At 35.4% G+C, this 17917-nt stretch overlaps 1 protein-coding gene across 1 annotated transcript; it reads right to left on the bottom strand.

Moving 5' to 3' along the window:
• Window positions 1-3346: 3346 nt before the first annotated feature.
• LOC134844239 (uncharacterized) lies at window positions 3347-16801 on the bottom strand. Its single transcript, XM_063860824.1, has 4 exons — window positions 15372-16801; window positions 12951-13124; window positions 12124-12436; window positions 3347-4008 (listed from the first exon to the last, which is right to left on the bottom strand). The coding sequence occupies exons 1-4, from the start codon at window positions 15832-15834 to the stop codon at window positions 3849-3851; spliced, it is 1110 nt and encodes a 369-aa protein (XP_063716894.1). The 5' UTR covers window positions 15835-16801; the 3' UTR covers window positions 3347-3848.
• Window positions 16802-17917: the final 1116 nt, after the last annotated feature.

Genomic DNA, 17917 nt, shown 5'->3' with positions numbered 1-17917 from the left:
GCAAGTTCACTCTACATACAGATCACAACCCTTTGGAGTACTTCTTTGCGTCAGACGGAGAGATTCCGATGACAGCATCAGCTAGAATAATAAATTGGGCTTTTGCACTGATGGGATTCGACTACAAGTTAAAATTTGTGCCAAGAGGGCAGATCCCACATGCGGACGCTCTGAGCAGAGTGCGTTTCGACACCGAGACACCAAAAGAGGAGAATTTTTTCTTTCAGAAAGACATCTTCTTTGCAGACACGCAGACAATCAAGCTGAAGGACATCAAAAACGACCTCCAATCGAATCGAACATTCAAGATGTTTTCAAACGGATACAAAGCGGTGATTCGAGACAATGCTCGGATGCTGAATCGAACTTCAAGAAAGTAGAAAGTTATCATCTACCGAGGCGTTGTATCTTCCATACCACCGGGATTCCGAAGTCAAATTTTGGACATTGCCCACAAGACGCATCCAAAAAGACATTCAACAGTAACGGCTTCGAAAATGATTGCTTGTTGGCCTGGCTTGTCACAAGACTTGAAACTACTTGTCTCAAGATGCGAGATCTGTCAAAAGAACATATCATCGCTTGGAAAAAAAGTTCTCACATGGACAGAAGCAGATGTATGGAAACAAATTCATATGGACTGGGCTCACATCAAAGCGCAAGAAAATATATTGGTTTTTGGTTGTTGTTGATGCAGGAAGTGGCTGGATCGAAGCATGTTCGATCAATGGCAGAACTACTCCAACTGTAATGAAATGTTTATCAGCAGTCATTGCACGATTTGGAGTACCAAATACTCTGGATTCTGACAACGGGCCCGAATTTGTCAACAATGACTTCAAAACATGGTGCAAGTCTCAGGGAACTCAAAAGTTCGGAACTCAGAATCATCGATCTACCACCCAAAGGAAAATGGAGTAGCAGAAAGAGCAACACAGATAGCTAAACGTGCCATGAAGACATGGGGCACAGTTGAACAGTATGATGAACAATTAAGGGCATGCTGAACATTTTAAGTCTTGACTATTAACCAAACCATGAACGAATGGGGAAAAATTTTGACAGTTAAATTTGCCAGAGAGTTAAATATTCAAGACAGTTAAACATGCCAAACAGTTAAGCATGCCGTCAATCAGTCGTGTTTTTTTTTGTTGCGTTTCTCCAACCAGTACTAATGACGCATAAAAACATTTCGAAAGCAAAAGCAAAAACAGCGGACGAACTTGTCCTTGGACGGAAGGTCAGATTATCTATCAAAATTCATTTTGACCTATGTGAAAAAACTAACTTCAAGCCGAACAAACACACGAAAGCACAGCCAGCAACTTTCATCATTCGACGTGTAACCAACACATCATGGTTCCAACTCAATCAATCAGAACGGACTGTTCTTGTGAGCGAAAAATAAATTCCGAGATGCAGTCAAGAGAACAATAACACAAATGAAACAAGTGATCTTGTCAATGATGAAATTGAAAAAAAAAAAACTTTCACCAACTCCAGAGGATCAACCCAAACCAGTCAACGATAAACCAAAAGAAATTGCAAGATTCCGCAAAGCAGCGAAACACTACAGATATCCGTGGGAGGATGTGATGATCTGAGAAATCGTCAAAGGTAAAACTCTTAGCACAAAATTTAAAAAAATTAAGCAAATAAAGTCATCCAATCTGTTGAAGCGTATTAATTTGATTCTATATTTATTGCTTTCTTTCTTTTATCAGTTGAGTATAGCCAAATGTCACCATGTGTAAACTATTGATTTTCATGATATTAATCACTCCTATTCATGAATGCGCGACTTATCTTGTTTATGTAGAGTTTTCCCACTAATAACAACTGTAAAGACCAACTAAGTTGTAGGTAAATTGACATTAACAATGATCTCAATAAAACCTTCATAATGATAAAAGGATGAGCCGCAGAGAGGTTTATGTTGATCCGCTTGAAAAGGTTGCATAGTAGTCCGTAGACAACAACGTATTCTTACTAGGCTGACCAAAATAAACATCAACTCCAGTTAGTCGAAAAAATCATTCTCAGATAGCCGAAGAAAAAATCATTCCCGGACAGCCAAAAAAGTTTGTTTCCGGAGAGCTAATACAATCAGGCCAATAAATCAGTTTTTGTACAATTTTTTGCGCGTGTTCTCCACGTCTCTTTTAAACGCTTATTTAATACTGCTGTTTTTGTTTATTTACTGGAACGCCAAAAAAATAAGTTTCCGGATAACCGAAAACATAAAACGTATCGTCGTCGTTTTTGTGCAAATCTAATTGAATGAAGGCAATGCTATTACACAAAAAAGTTGTTTTTAGCTTTTTGAGTTTTTCTGGCTTAGTTTGAAAACACAACTATTTAATCATCCGAATAAAATCAATCCAAATTTTGAAACGAGTTTGCCTGCGAAGTCATAATTTATTTTGTTGCTAATCACCATAACTAAAAACTTCTAGTTTTTTGGCTATCCGGGAATGCAGATCTGTGGGTACGCAACAAGAAGGTTAACTTTTGGAAGGCGGTGGGTACGAAATCCTGAAAACTGGTATCATGCTCCCAATAGCTGCAATAAATTTGAACCTTTTAAATTAATATTTTAATCGTGTTGATTAGAGTTACGAGATGAATGATTTCACTCCCACTTTACCTTTCACGGGAAAATTTTGAAAAAAGAAAAGGACCATCTATGGTCACCTTTACTAGACCATTCAAGAAAAAAACATATCATGACGGGCAAAAAAAAGAGCAGAAAAGTGAATCAAACTATGCCTTTTGTCCAAACGCACAAGCGAAATTGGTTTTTGCAATCCATATGTAGGATTGCACTTAAATACTGTTAATTATGTTAATTAATTATACTTATATTATTTTCGCAATTACATCGCTTTTTGTACAATTTTTTGCGCGTGTTCTCCACGTCTCTTTTAAACGCTTATTTAATACTGCTGTTTTTGGTCATTTACTGGACAGCCGAAAAAAAGTAGTTTCCGGATAGCTGAAAAAAAAAACACTTTGTTATCGGATAGCCGAAAGAAAGTGTTCTTCCCGGATAGTAGAAAACGTATGGCCCATCAAAGCAGTCGAACTTTTATTGCAATCTAATTCCATGTAAGCAGTGCTTTTACAAAAGTTTTTAGTATATTGCAAACTATTTTAGTGAATTTTGGACAAATTTGTTTTTAGTCATATTTTTTTTCAATGCTCATAACCTTCACAAGAAATTTCTAGTTTTTCTAGGTTACCTTTTGGAGGGTGACGGGTACGAAATTTTGAAAATTTGTGTCATGCGCCCAAGAACTGCAATAAATTTAAACCTTTTAAGTTATCTGAAAATTGTGATGATTAATTTAGAGATGAAGAATCTGTTGAATTCAGAAGTATTGGCACAAAATTAAAGCTATTTGAATGATAAAAACAGGTTTAGCGCCTCATCTTGTCAAATTTACATTCAGGTTTTGTATCAAAAACGTCATTTTAGCCATCAACAAATGCACAATTTAGTCATACTTTTAAACTTATAAATCGATTAATTTCATCCTCTTAAAACTAGAGCATCTATACTTAAAAACGAGTAAACTCCAATCAATCAATGATTAAAGTTCCATTAATTTTTGAGTCTGATAAAATAAAAGAATATTTCGTTTTTGTGGTATTTTTCAGTTTCAAACTGCTGATGCGCGTTGGGGTCGAGATCATCCATATTAATACAGACTCTTTTTGATGTTTTTTCCTCCATTTGAGCATGAAATATTGTATATATACTTGCCTTTGTTGAATCACTCAAGAAAAGCCGTTATTTTTAAAGTTCTGCACTCCCACCTACTATCAAGTGGGAAATAAAAGGGGGTTTAAACTGGCTGAGTGCACTTGTATTGTAGTGGTATTTCGTCGGCACAAAAGTGAGGAGAGGGCGGAGCGTCTAAGTCTTCGGAAGAATCGAGTCCGCATTCACCGCACAGACGTGGACAACTCTTCTTCAGGTAGCGCTGGTACCAAGATGTATTATCTCTATAAAACATAAACAGGTTACCTGATTTGCACCAATTACGGCCTATGAAAGATGATTTCCCCCCAATTTTGATCACCGGAAGCAAAACTTCTAGAGCTTCAGCTCTAATATCATTTAAAATCTCGTTCACTTGTTGATTGGATTCGAAAAACAACCTAAAAATTTTTATTTTTCGAGAAAATATTTTCTGAACTTTTGCATTTTTCAGACAAAATTCCCGAAAAATGATGATATATAACTCAAATTTTGATGACACCCAATTCAATAAAATTGAATGTTTTCAGTTTTCAGCGATAATTGACTCTCATTTTTGCTGTTTTTACACAACTCAATCACCATTCACTTTTAAAAAATGTATAGGAAATTCAGAGGACAAAGCTTTGTTTTAAATGAGAAACAAAATTGGATTTTTAATTGTATTTTTGTTTTTCTCTACTTCCAACGGGCTATCCTTATCTTTTTGCATGCAAAGATAATTGCATTTTTATGTTCAAGTCATGAAGTTACTCAAAATTATACCCACAATTTTTGCTATTTTTTATTTTTTTTGTATTATAGCTTCTGCTAGCTACTAATAGGTTCTCAGCAAAGCCTAAATTTGTTTCCCCAAGCAAGCCAAAATGTGTTTCCCCAATCAAAAGATAAAAATTGGAAACGCTTAGGTAGCGCATGAAAATCAAAGTTTTGACAGGTCTTCTAACAGTTTTTGAAAACTTTGGAACACAGTTGAAAAAGAAATTTCTACTTAGAAAAAAAAACAGTTTGTGAAATTTTTCGGAATTCTTTTTTATCGCTAGTTAATCAAAACATATAATTGAGTATTGCAGAAACAACAAAAAATTAAAAAAAATTTTTTGCTCGAATTGCATAAATAACAATTTAACAAAGGATTCTCAGTTCTGATTTCAGATCTGAAATTTTGTTTTTTAGGGTTATTTCAGATCTGAAATTTTTTACTTCAGATCCAGATTTCACATTTGAGAATCAACTTATGTAATAATTATAAAATTTCAGATCTTGCACAGAAAAACCCCTGGTTACGGGTATTTTAAGGTTATGAAACATACGAGCCAGGAAAAAATCTAGAGACAAGTGGCTAAAACGTAGCGCAGCTCCAAATGATAAGCTCAAATCTTTGATCTTTTCCTCATTTCTTTGATCTTTTCCCTCGTTGTTGATTCCGCAACACATTTAATGTTCCAACGAAATTTACGTTAAAGTATTTGTTGTGATTCCACAGAAATTTGAGAAGAAGGGTAACCATTTGCAAATTTTGACATATTACAAAGCATGTCTCAGAATTCCACAGTCATATACGGCCTCGAATTGATTTCAAATGAAAACAAGACTGCTCGTATCAGTGCAAAGCCCTGAATGTTCCGACTGCCTTTTAAGGTTTATGGAGCAGTAATAAAATTTAAAAATTCACTGAAATAAAACAAAATGAAAACAAAAAAATTTCTAAAATTTGAATTTTTTCATGAAAATCATCCCCCACACGCCATATAAAGTACATAAGGATAGATTTCGCTCCTTGTAACAAACTAACTATGGCAAATAAGCTTCTTTAACCAATTTGGAACGATTTCTAAGACGGATTAACTCTCCGCTTACGCGTTAATAGCGCGAATTATATCGCGCGTTAATTGTCCCAAATTGGCCAAAATGGCAGTCCTTTAACCCCCATAACTTTACGAAAAATGATCACAGGTGAAATATGTTTTCAAATTTAAGCTCAGGACAACAATACCGTTATTTTCGTATCAAAAGTCGGAACAAAAACAAACAAGACTGCTCGTATCAGGGCGAAACCCTGAATGTTCCGAATGCCTTTTAAGGTTTTTGGAGCAGTAATAAATAACATTAAAAAATTCAATGACACAAAACAAAATCGAAAATTTTTTTTCTTCTAAAATTTGAAATTGTTTATGAAAATCACCCCCCACACGCCATACAAAGTACATAAGGATAGATTTCGCTCCTTGTAACAAACTAACTATGGCAAATAAGCTTCTTTTAAGCAATTTGGAACGATTTCTAAGACGGATTAACTCTCTGCTTACGCGTTAATAGCGCGAAATATATCGCGCGTTAATTGTACCAAATTGGCCAAAATGGCAATCTTTAAACCCCCGTAACTTTACAAAAAATGATCACAGGTGAAATATTTGAGCTCAGGACAACAGTACCTTTCGAATGATAAAAAAATTCCAACAAAAATGGCTAGTTAAAAAGTCGAAATTTGTCTGAAGAAAAAAAAACCAAACCCACCCTGAGCACAAATATTTCATTACTTTCGTATCGAAAGTCGGAACAAAAATAGAATCTTCGGTTTGCATCAAAATTCTGGGTCGTTTAACAATTACATGCATTATACGCGCAGCCGTGCATATAGCAGAGAAATATCCAGCAAAAGTTTGAACCGAGGAACTGATTAAAAAAATTTGTCAATTTTTATTTTTTGAAAAGCATCCTACAAAAGTGATATTAGCTATCTCTAGCGTTATTAGCTGACCTATTTACTTACTTATAACATAGTTAAACGTTTGATTCGATTTTTCAAGAACCTTTGATCCTTAAGCGCTCCTTGCTGCTTTTTTTAAGCAATGAAAAATTTTATAATATAAGCCTGAGAGGATGAAAATTGTTTTCGATATCGAGTAAAAGCAGATAGAAACTTTTAAACGTTAGAGCGCAGAAAGATGAATGGTCATTGAATCACCGAATCACCATTTGACAATACTCTTAAGTTTATAAATTTTCGAGTAATTTTATATTTTGAACATGGAACAGTTTTCAACTACTAGAGGATTAATAGGATATATCAATCGACCTACTCTGATGATGATATGTTCTTCCTGATTTCGCAAGGAAAAATAATTTTAGAAAAAAATAGAATACACTCGAAGACAAAGGTCTCCCAGTGGTCGGAAAAAAAAATGTAATTCACATTTGACACATTTCTTGAATTTTTTCTGATTTCTATGTGGGCATTATAACATGCTGGGTACAAGCTGTAATTAAATAACAGGAAGAATATTGCTCATAGATTAGTCCACTATGAGAGATTGTGGCAAATTTTGAGGCCATACGAGTGTACAAAAACCAATCGCGAGAAAACCAATCTGAAAAACCAAACTAGCCATGAAAATACCCAACGGATGCCCGGCTTAATAGTTCCAAATTTTTGCTGCCGGAGATTTTTCTTCAGACCAACCTTAAAATCAATCTACGAAAAATTTTATCACTTCTGAAAACTTTTAAATTTTTAATTTTCTTATCTGATACTTTTTTGCCAGCAAAAGAGAGTTTGAGATAATTTTAAAAAACAAAAACATTTTCCTTGCATTTTTTGCTAACACCACACCATGCCTTGTTTTGGTCGAAAGGATAACACAACCACTTAAGAAGAAACCGCCAAGCAGTTTCCGTCAATTTAATAAAAACTAGCAAGCCCGTCTCCAACAACCAATTGGATAGCAAAAAGAAGTAGTTGCTTTTATTAAGCTACTCAAGCTTTTAAATCAAAACAATTTCAAGATATCCCATATCGTAAATCGTTATATAAAAATATATAAAAAAAATTTCAAAGACCAAATCGGTCCGCGAATTGTAGAAATTTGTCTACACCAGCCGGGTCTAATTAAAAAGTTGGAAAAGAAATAATTCAAGCTAAATCATGAAGCAATTTAGATTTCAGAAGTGACAATTAAAAAGTTTTCAGAAATGATAATTAAAAAATTTTCAGAAGTGATTATATTTTTTATAGATTGATTTTAAAGTTGGTCTGAAGAAAAATCAATCTATGAAAAATACTAGGCAACAAAACTAGGTTTTTTGAGGCAAGATAACCCAGTTATTCAACTATGAAACATTTCAAGTTATTTCATAGACTAATGGATTCGCGAAATGCTTAAGTTTTTCTAAGCAAGTTTTCCAGCTATGAAATTTTGAAACTTTTAGACAAACCATTCCAGTTAAGAAACGCTGAAAGTTAATTCATAAAGAAATTAAGATAGCGAAACAATTAGGTTTTTATATTAGGGCGATTAGACCGGGGATACTTTGAACCATTCCAAACAATTCATAGACCAAATCGGTTTTCGGAAAAATCTATTTTTTTTATTAAGGTAATTTTGCATTAAATCTTTGAAATATTTCAATTTATTTTATGAAGGGAATCGGTAGGTAAACGCTTAGACTTTTCTATTGGAGCAAATTAACCGATGTAGTTTTTATAAAAACAAAAAACTCATGACGTTCTAAGCAAGCCATTCCAGCTACAAATTTTTTCAAGTCATACCTTGGAATGAACCAGTTTCAGTTAATTTTTTTTGCACTCTAATCATTCGATGAAACTTTGAAATATTTCAAGTGTTATAATGAAGCGAACTGAATGGCGAAATGTTTAACTTTTTCTAAGCAAACAATTCTAGGTAAGAAGCTTTAAAATAATTCAAGTTATTCCTTAGACCGAATCATTTTGCATAACAAATAAATTTTTTTGATTGAAGCCATTGAAGCTATGATACTTGAAAAGTTTCAGGTTATTTCGTGTGGCGAATCGAATGACCAAATACTTAATTGATTCTATTGAGACCATTCAGACGATGATTTTTAAATATTTCACTACATCGACCGAACCAGTTTGCAATAAGTTCAAGATTTCCTGAGCAAGCTAATACAGCAATGAAACTTTTTCTCAAGAAATATTTTGTCTTTCTTAGAACGCATCGTTTTGCAAAAACTTAAAAATGTTCGATTGAAGCCATTTAAGCTACGATACTTTGAAATATTTCAAGTTATTTCATAGGGCTAATTGGATGACAAAAAATTAAAATTCTTTTAGCAAGCTATTATTAATGAAACTTTGAAATGTTTCAAGTCATTTCATGAAGAAAATCGGAAGAAAAAAAATTTAGTTTTTCTGCAAGCTATTTCAGCAACGAAAATTTCAAACAATTCAAACAATTTCATGAACCGAATCAGTTTGCCAAAAAGCTTCAGCTTGTCTTAGCAAGCTATTGGAGCTAAATTTTCTCAAGAAGAGCGTCGGCTTGCAACGTTTGAAATTTGATATTAAAGTCATTCAACTGATAAAACTTTGAGTCATTTCAAACTATTTCATAGTGAAAACCCGTTCGAAAAGTTCAAGCTTATCTTAACCCCGCTGAAAGAGCTGTGAAAGTTTGAATATTTAAGTTTATTTCATAGATCTAATTGTACATCGAAAAACTGAGTTTTTTGGGCAGCAATTTACGCTTTAAAACATCAAGTTATTTCACAGAACGAATCGTTTCGCAAAATATTGAATTTTTCTGCAAGCGATTAACATTCAATATTTCAGTTGTTCCATATATCAATTCAATTTGTAAAAAATTCAAGTTTTTCTTAAGAAAGCTATTCAAGCTATAAGACTTTACAAATTTAAAAAAACCAAATCGGTACTCTAGTTATGAAAACTTGATAGATGTCAAGTTATTTATAAGACCGAATCGGTTCACAAAATGATGAGTTTTTCTAAGCAAACTATTCAAACAACATAAACGTGAAAAAATCGAAGTTGTCTCATGACTTGAAGTTGTCTCATGGAAGTTGTCTCATCGAATCAGTTTGCGAAAAATTCAATTTTTCTCAAGCAAGCAATTCAAGCTATTAAATTACTGAAGTTAGTTTGAAGACAAAATCGACTCGGGAAATCTTTGTGTTTTTTATACAAGCTATTCCAGCTCTGCAATTTGGAGCTTTTCAAAATGCTTCATAGACCAAATTGGTTCGAAAGCTAAAGTTTTTGTAACCAAGCGTGTCCAGTTCAAAAAATTTGAAATATTCAAATTATTGTATAGAACAAACCGGTTTCGAAAATTTAAATTTTTCAAAACAAGCTGTTCAAGGTACGAATTTTCAAATAAACGAAGTCATTTCATTGAACGAAGTGGTTCGCTAAAAGTTTAAATTTTTCTAAGCAAGCTTTTCCAGCTCTCAAAATTGGAAGTCTTTCAAGCTATTTCATAGATCGAATCGTTTTGCGAAAAACTTAAGTTGTTCTAGGCAAGCTATTCAAGCTATGAAACTTGAATAAAATATTTCAAGTCAATTCAAAAAGCAAATCGTTTGCCAAAATTTTGCCTTACAAGGTGAAGAAGATTTGCTTTACTTCAGCTTTTTTTTAAAAACGATTCGGTCTATGAAACAGCTTGGAAATTCAGTTTTTTTCTGAGCACAATATTCATGCGATGAAACTTTGAAATATGTCAAGTTTTTTCATAGAGCAGATCGACTGGCTAGATGTTTCATTTTTTCTAAACAAGGTATTCAGGCGATAAAATTTTGAAAAATTACACATTAATTTTTAGCGCAAATGGGTTTGCAAAAAGCTTGCTTTTCTAGCAAGCAGGTTGCCATTTTTAGTTAGTTCGTTTCAGATTGAAATCAATCTGGAATAGTTCTAGAATGTTTTTGGCCTTCTCTTAAACGTCAAGCATAAAGAATTTTTAATAGGTTGCTTTCGACAAAAGTAAAACATAGCGTTTAGATAATAATGGCGTCCATAGCTTATTTCCCTTTTCAGTTAATATGAAAGATGATTTTCACCACAAATTAATTTGCCGCTAATGCGTTCGCAAAACTGTTGTGCATACTCATCGGTCCAAAATTGCAAATTCAGAGACAACATAACTTTTCGAAAAACAATCGCAAGTGAAGTATAAGTTTAGTTTTGAGCTCAAAACAGTGACATTTTTTGGCTGATTTAAAAAATCAAAAAATTAAACTTCAAGAATCACAGTTTACCCGGACAAAATATAGATATTTTTCCATCGGCTTGCTCGAAAGTCGTAGGCACGCAAATCCGAAAGATGGGCACGAAATCATAAGCAGTGAATAAAGCCTTTCTCCTTTTTTTATAGTTAAAAAATGGCACCCGTACCCAAGGGATTTTCTGTGCAAGATCTGAAATTCTTTATTTCTTACTTAAGTTGATTTTCAGATCTGAAATTTTTTATCTCAAGATTTTGATAAGAATTTGCAAATTTCAGACCTGAAAACTGGATCTGAAATAGAAAATTGCAGATCTGAAAATAGATCTGAGAAACCCTTTATTGAGTTATAATTTACGCATTTCGAGCAAAATTTCGTTTTTTACTTTTTGATGTTTCTGCAATACACAATTATGTTCTGATTAACTATTACGATAATCAGATATGATTAACTATCTGATTAACAAAAACTCCCGAATAATTTCACAGACTAATTTTTTTTCGAACTAAATTTCTTGTTCAACTGTGTTAAAAAGTTTTTAAAAACTGTTAGAAGACCTGTCAAATTTCATGCGCTACTAAGCGTTTTCAATGTTTATCTCATGATTGGGGAAACATATTTTGGCAGTCTCCATTTTGAGACATTGCTGAGTACCTGCTAGTACCTAACAGTAGTTAGAAAAAATTAAAAATTTTTTGTCAGAATCATTGATGTTTCAGATCTGAAATAACCAAGAAAAATTTAATTTCAGATTCTTAATTTAGATCTGAAATAGTTTTTTTTCTCATCTGAATTAACCAAAAAAAAACAAAATTTGAGATCTGAAATTAGATCTGAAATAACCCATTCCTAAAGTATGCAAGCGTTATTTTAACATTTCAAAAACAATTTTAGATCGGAATTAGAACATTCACTAGGTAGGGACCAGTTTGATGGCCCAAATGATGCGTGAAGAGGCACAAACTTTGGATATGACAAGACATGCGTGGGAGTGGGGTAATTTGAAAACTTCAGCTTCGAATTTAAAAAAATAACTTGATGCAATTCAAAAGACAGATGGTACTCCCATGTTACGAGTAGCCTTGTTTTCAGTGAGGAAAAATTATCACTCCTGATGAAATTTAATTTGATAGAAAACTTATAACGAATTACAAAACATGGTTGGTCTGAAGATGAATCATTTCAATGAATAGAACGAAACATTTAGATTATTTGTAGGTGGTAGTTGTTATGATAAAAGTTTAAAGTTTTACCTAAAATAGGAATATCTATACAAAGAAGTTCAAAAACTTCGAATCACAAGAAAAAAAGCGGAACATTAGGGCGTTATAAAAATAGGATCAAGTGAAACTTACTTGAACTGGGGTTGACAAATCTCGTACGATTTTGACCTCACGCATTTTCGACCGACCACCGTCTGACAGTTCTTCTCATAATCCGAAATGTAGGCCAGTCTCTTGTAGCCGATCTTGATCTTCTCTTTATTTGACTCCTCGTAGTAGAGTCTCTTTGTCTTGTGGTCGTAGGGTACGGCTTTCCTGCCCTCTAGCGACCAGTGGTAGAGTTGGGATCCCATCATGGACGGGAGGTCGTGAATGAGGTTGTGGTTATAGCAAGTGAACGACAACGAGGCACACTTATCTTGGGTCACGCAAGGGCACGGGGTTGCTATAGCAAAGAACAGTCAATTTGATGCTCAGTTTGATACTAAACTATTTTACAAAGATATCAAAATTTAATTAGAGAGAGGAGGTAAGTTTCTTAGTAATTTAGTTTCAATGGCTGCTTTGTTTTCTCGTAAAGCAGCTAGAAGTGTTCTTTCCAATTCAGTTCTATCAAAATTTTAGAATGAGAGAATCATAGACATCACTTAAAATCAGGCTAAAATGAAGAATTAAAAAATGTGTCGAAGAAATTAACGAAACTTCCGTCTAGCAAAGGACAGGTCGGTGGTTCGAAACCCTATGTATTATAATTCGTGCTTCTTTGAACGACTGGCACAGTTTTGGAAGATAAAGGTAAAAGTCAAAACAGTCATTTGACTAGATGATTGGAAGTTCCGAAAAAAACACAAAGTGTTAAAATCCAATCCTAGCAACTCCTTAATGTTGTTACTTTCAGTTTTGGATCGATTATATTGATAAAATGAGCACTTTGAAGTTTTTTCGGCAATAACACTCACTCTTTTCGTCTTCAACAATGTCCATGAACAGTTTGTGCCCGGCGAATAAGTTATGGTGCAACAGGTCGGCCGTGAGGGGATTTTTTTTGCTGTACTTCCGCACGAACACCTTGAACAAAGCTCCCACTCTCTTCAGGTCATCCTTCACACACCTGTGCATCTCTGACCTGTTTTCTGAACAAATAAACACGAATGAAGAACGCTTTCAAAGTGAACATTATTCTTTTCATTAAGATTTTTAAATCTGTTCTGTAATTTTTAATATCACGTCTTAGAGCGATCTTAGAACTATCCGTCCGTCCCCCTGCCGACCCAAAGGGTCCTAAAGATTCGACCCCCTGCCGACCCAAAGGGTCCTCCTTTGGTACTTTTTAAGAAATCTATTTTCGGCCTACCGATCCTAAAATTTTTCTAAGGGCGCCAGTATAGACTAACATTAAGGGGGAGCGCAGGCCAAAAAAACGCATTTTTTTTGTCGAAATTTTCTAAAAAGTGCCTAGAAAATTTGGCTAAAACAGCGTTTTTTAGTGCTTTAGGATAGTTCGGAAAATCAGTTTGGTCGACCTAAAAAAGGTCGTCAAAATTTTCGAAATGTTTTTGAAAATCCCCCCTCGAGAAAATCATAGATCTGCCCCTGCTAAGCCCTATAGGTTTAGCGAAATAATCCAATCGAGGATACTTCGAGGGTCTATGATTTTAAAAGCAGCTATGCACGAAAATTACTTAATTTTTATTTTATATTTAATTGTCTATTTATACTTAATTGTCTATTGCTCTATTTCAGCGAATCAGATCTTTCGGTCATCAGAACTTTAGGTCTGTCACAGGAACCCTAAGTCAAGGAACCAATTTGATAAACCTCATGAAAGAGCCCATATGAACAATCTCCCCCTTAATAGACCAAGTGAACAATCTCCCCCTTCAAATTAAATGGCATACTCAAGCCGTAAGGCCTCCTTGTACTATGCTCAAATCTGATTGGCTGAAATTCTCCCCCCTGAAACTAAATTGCAAATTCGAGCCTTAAAGCCTGCATGAGCTATGCTCAAACCTGACTGAAAAGAATTGATTTAGGGGGAGATTGTTCACTGGGTTCAAAGAAAGTAATATTTGTACGTCACAAATACTTAAATTCTATATCTTGAAAATCCTAGATCTGCATAATTAATATATTAGATCCGCGTCATGTAGACCTGATGTCTATCTCATAACGACTTAAGGCCTTTTTCATGAGGATTTCAGGCAGGAGCGGATTTAGGGGTGGGGGTGCGGGGGGTTGGCGGACGCCCTTTCCCCTCAGGGATTCGACCCCCTGCCGACCCAAAGGGTCCCCCTTTGTACTGTTTTGAGATATCCATTTTTGGTAGAGGACCCTAAAACTTTTCTAAAGGCGCCTACTAGTTTTGAGGGGGGAGTGCGCGCCGAAAAAACGCAATTTTTTTGGTCAAAATTCTTCAAACAGTGCCTAAAAACGCCTTTTTTGGCCTGTATTTTTTTTCAAAATTTTGCCTGCGGGACTTTTTTCAAAACAGGGTCTTTCAGGGTCTATATAGTGCTTTGGGAGAGCTCGGAAAATCAATTTGGTCGGCCTAAAAAAAAGGTCGACAAAATTTTTGAAATTTTTTCAAAAATCCGCCCCCCCCTCAAGAAAATCCTAGATCCGCTCCTGATTTCAGATATACCACACATCGATCTTAGTTCGACCTCATAAGGATCGTAGGTCTGCGTCATAAGGATCTTAGGTTTACGTCATAGGGATCTCAGGTCTACGTCATAAGGATCTTAGGTCTATGTCATGAGGATCTTCGTTCTACGTCATGAGGATGTTAGTTCTACCTCATAAGGATCTTAGGTCTAGGTCATAGGGTCTCAATTATACGTCACGAGAACCCTAGGTCTACGTTATAAGCATCTTAGGTCTACGTCATGAAGATCCTAGGCTTAAGTCATGAGGATCCTAGGTCTCGTCTTGAGGATTCTACTTCTACGTCATGAGAATCTTAAGCCCATGGGATACAGATCGAAAGGGGCTGACTATGAATAATTTTGAAAGGACCCTAGGATTACATTTTTACAACATAACTTGATGCTTTTTCTTTGAGTTTCGCTATTAAAACTTATACCGTGGATGATAGTGGGTCTCGAATCATCAAAGCTTCGCTTGAAAGACGGAAACACTTTAAAGGTGGTCCAGCAAATTTTAATAAAATTTGACAAAAATCTACGGCATGTTTTTTGAAACGGTATGTTTTTTTTCGAACGTTGAGCCTCCTTGAAACTTTTGGTAGAGTTCCGTGAGACCCTCCTCCAAAATTGGAGATGTCGCTATTATAGGGGATGGGTTTAGGAAGAGTTGATTTTAGGTTATGGATTGCGAGCGGAGGGGTCGCCATAATTAACTTGAGAAGAGTAGCCACTCACCTTCTGCTATGAGATCCCCTGTGTCCACCCCGCAAACATTCTGCCTTCGTAGTCTATAAAAGTGCAACTTCTGGGTCAAAAATGCGCCTAGCAGACCTTGGATGTAAGCTCCTTCTCTAGTCTGCGAAACAGTGACATTCCTGTCTGGAAACTGGGTCAAGTTGACGAACTTATAGCCGTCAGGGTCAAGCAACGTTCCAAACATATCGTATTGATTGCACACCCAGTAACTAAACTCTGTCTGAGTGTTACAAGTGGCGGCGATGGTGGTTAGCAAGTCTTGAATCATATCAATGAACACTTCCTCCGGCATTTCATCCAGGTCCCCGAAGAAGTCTCGGAGTGTCGGTATGTTGTCGGCTGCTAAGTCTCGCGCGACACCCGACGCCCCTACAGTTTTCGTGGTGAAAATTAACTGCAAGGTTAAAAAGAACTTACACACAAGTCTGTTTGTTGGTAACATTTTGGTTATAGTTTTGGGAATATTGTTTGGACTTGCGTTACTACGCCAGGAATTGTTTTTGTTTATTTTTGGGTAACTTACAAGTTTTCAAAACAGTTGTCATCAAGGTGCATACAAGTAGGTGAGGTAATTAGCCTTATTTTGGCAGAGTAAATCTCGATTTATGAATCTCAACTGGTGAGCTATTTGCTTGAAATCAAAGTGGGGCAAAATTAGCACCGATGGTCATAAAAAGTGGGTAGTTTCAGGGTGTGCGCCCAGTATTACGCAATGCTAGTAAGCCAGACACTTCTGTAGCTGCAAATCTCTCAAGCCTCGGCTAGGATAGCGGGCTTAGGGATTTATAACAATCTAATGATATATTGAACGGTGATAGCTATTTAGACTAGTTAGCACTAATACTTTTGAGCGATCTCAATGGTCTGCTTTGCGATATTTGGCGCGGTCCGGTCCAGCAGGCTTTAAAGCTGATAACTTTTTTGAAAATTGTCTCAAGTCTCGAGGCTTATTAGCTGTGTTGTGTTGTGTTGTGTTGTGTTGTGTTCTCTTGTCCAGACGATCGAACAGACCATTTGAGGAACTGAGAAGATTGCAGGATCGATAAAGTTTGAGCCTTCTAGTGTTTTTCTTTGTTCTTTTTATTGCCCTCAAATCACGAGTTTAGTTTAGGTGCAACGTCCTTTTGATCACGTCTGTTGTGCCCAGGAGCCGGGTAAGCAAGTTCTTGAAAAACTGGGTCAAACTTATGTCAAAGTACTAAAAATCAAAAATAATTTACAACACTATTTGTATATTTCAAAAATATGACAAAGTTTGCGTTGGACGAGTTTCCAAGAAAATACCAGCTGATCACAAATTAAACAGAAGATAGAAACTAGACTGAAATATCGACTTCAAAGGCTGATTTAAAGCCCGGTAGTATAAACTAAACCTTCCAAAAACTGACAAATCTGTTTATACCGACAAATAATTGATCACTTTGAGTTAAAATGACTGAAACTTAATTGTCATTCAAAAGAACTAAGATACCGAAATCAACCACAATAGGTTGAAAGCGGTACATTTCAGACCTTATATGACTAACTGAAGTCGCATATTGGAGATCAAAGTACTTTCATTTGGTCTGCCCGAGTCCTTTGAGATCGATAGTTCAAACCATCAGCAAAGAGAGAAAGTCAGGGTACCGTTTAGATAGCGCCCACGATGACTAACATCTTACGAGTTTTTAACCTTTTGTTACAATAGCAGTCATTATTTGCACCATTAATAAATTAAATTTAAGACAATCTGACAATAGTAAAAGCAGCTAGCAGCAGTTGAAACAATTGCTCAAAGAAGTCTAAACTATGAGAAAAATCAGTTTACAAAATGTTTCTTTACCATCCTAGCTTTAGGATTATGAAGGGATATGCTCACACAACTGCAGAAGCGCCCGGGTTGCCTTCGATACACGAAAATTGCTTGTAGAGGCAATTCCATATCTGGAGTTTACGGAAAAACTAATTATCATACAATTTTCATTCATGAAAGTAATATGATACGCAATTTTTAGATTTGTACAAAATATCGAGCAAAACCCAGAATTTGGGGGATTTTTTTATTACGAGGCCAAATTGTGCAGTGCACTGGATAGGCGCACAATTTTGTGTCTGTATGTTCCTGAATTCCAGTGACAACACTTTAAACATGTTCCAAAATGTAAGTGGATTCCCCTTAAAAAAATTCAGTGGATTCCGCGTACGATAACCAGTAACGTAAATTTTGTTCGCACATTGATTTTGTTGCAGATTCCTCAACGAGCGACTATAGCTAGTTGTTTCGGATTCTGCAAAAGTAAGCGGATTCCGCAAATGTAAGTGAGTTCCGCAAATTTATGCGGATTCTGCTGACAATTTGCGGAGTCCGCCTATAATTTGCGGATTCCGCTTACAATTTGCGGATTCCGCTTACAATTTGCGGATTCCGCTTACAATTTGCGAATTCCGTTTACAATTTGCGGATTTCACTTACAGTTGTGGATTCCGCGACCGCTTAAGTTTACTAAACATATATAAAATTGTTTGTTCATGGATTCCACAAACTG

The sequence above is a fragment of the Symsagittifera roscoffensis genome, chromosome 4 (assembly GCF_963678635.1).
Source record: "Symsagittifera roscoffensis chromosome 4, txSymRosc1.1, whole genome shotgun sequence".
In the NCBI taxonomy this organism is placed as follows: domain Eukaryota; kingdom Metazoa; phylum Xenacoelomorpha; order Acoela; family Convolutidae; genus Symsagittifera; species Symsagittifera roscoffensis.
Note: the sequence above shows the minus strand (reverse complement) of the source record. Positions and strands in the feature narration are given on the sequence as shown.

What these genes read in the sequence shown, in the direction of transcription:
- LOC134844239 (XM_063860824.1), bottom strand. Translation starts at nt 15,834, where the DNA reads ATGTTACCAACAAACAGACTTGTGTGTAAGTTCTTTTTAACCTTGCAG. An exon ending in AGGGGATCTCATAGCAGAAG is followed by an intron (nt 13,125 to 15,371) that starts GTGAGTGGCTAC and finishes TTATTTGTTCAG; the next exon opens with AAAACAGGTCAGAGATGCAC. An exon ending in CATTGTTGAAGACGAAAAGA is followed by an intron (nt 12,437 to 12,950) that starts GTGAGTGTTATT and finishes TCTTTGCTATAG; the next exon opens with CAACCCCGTGCCCTTGCGTG.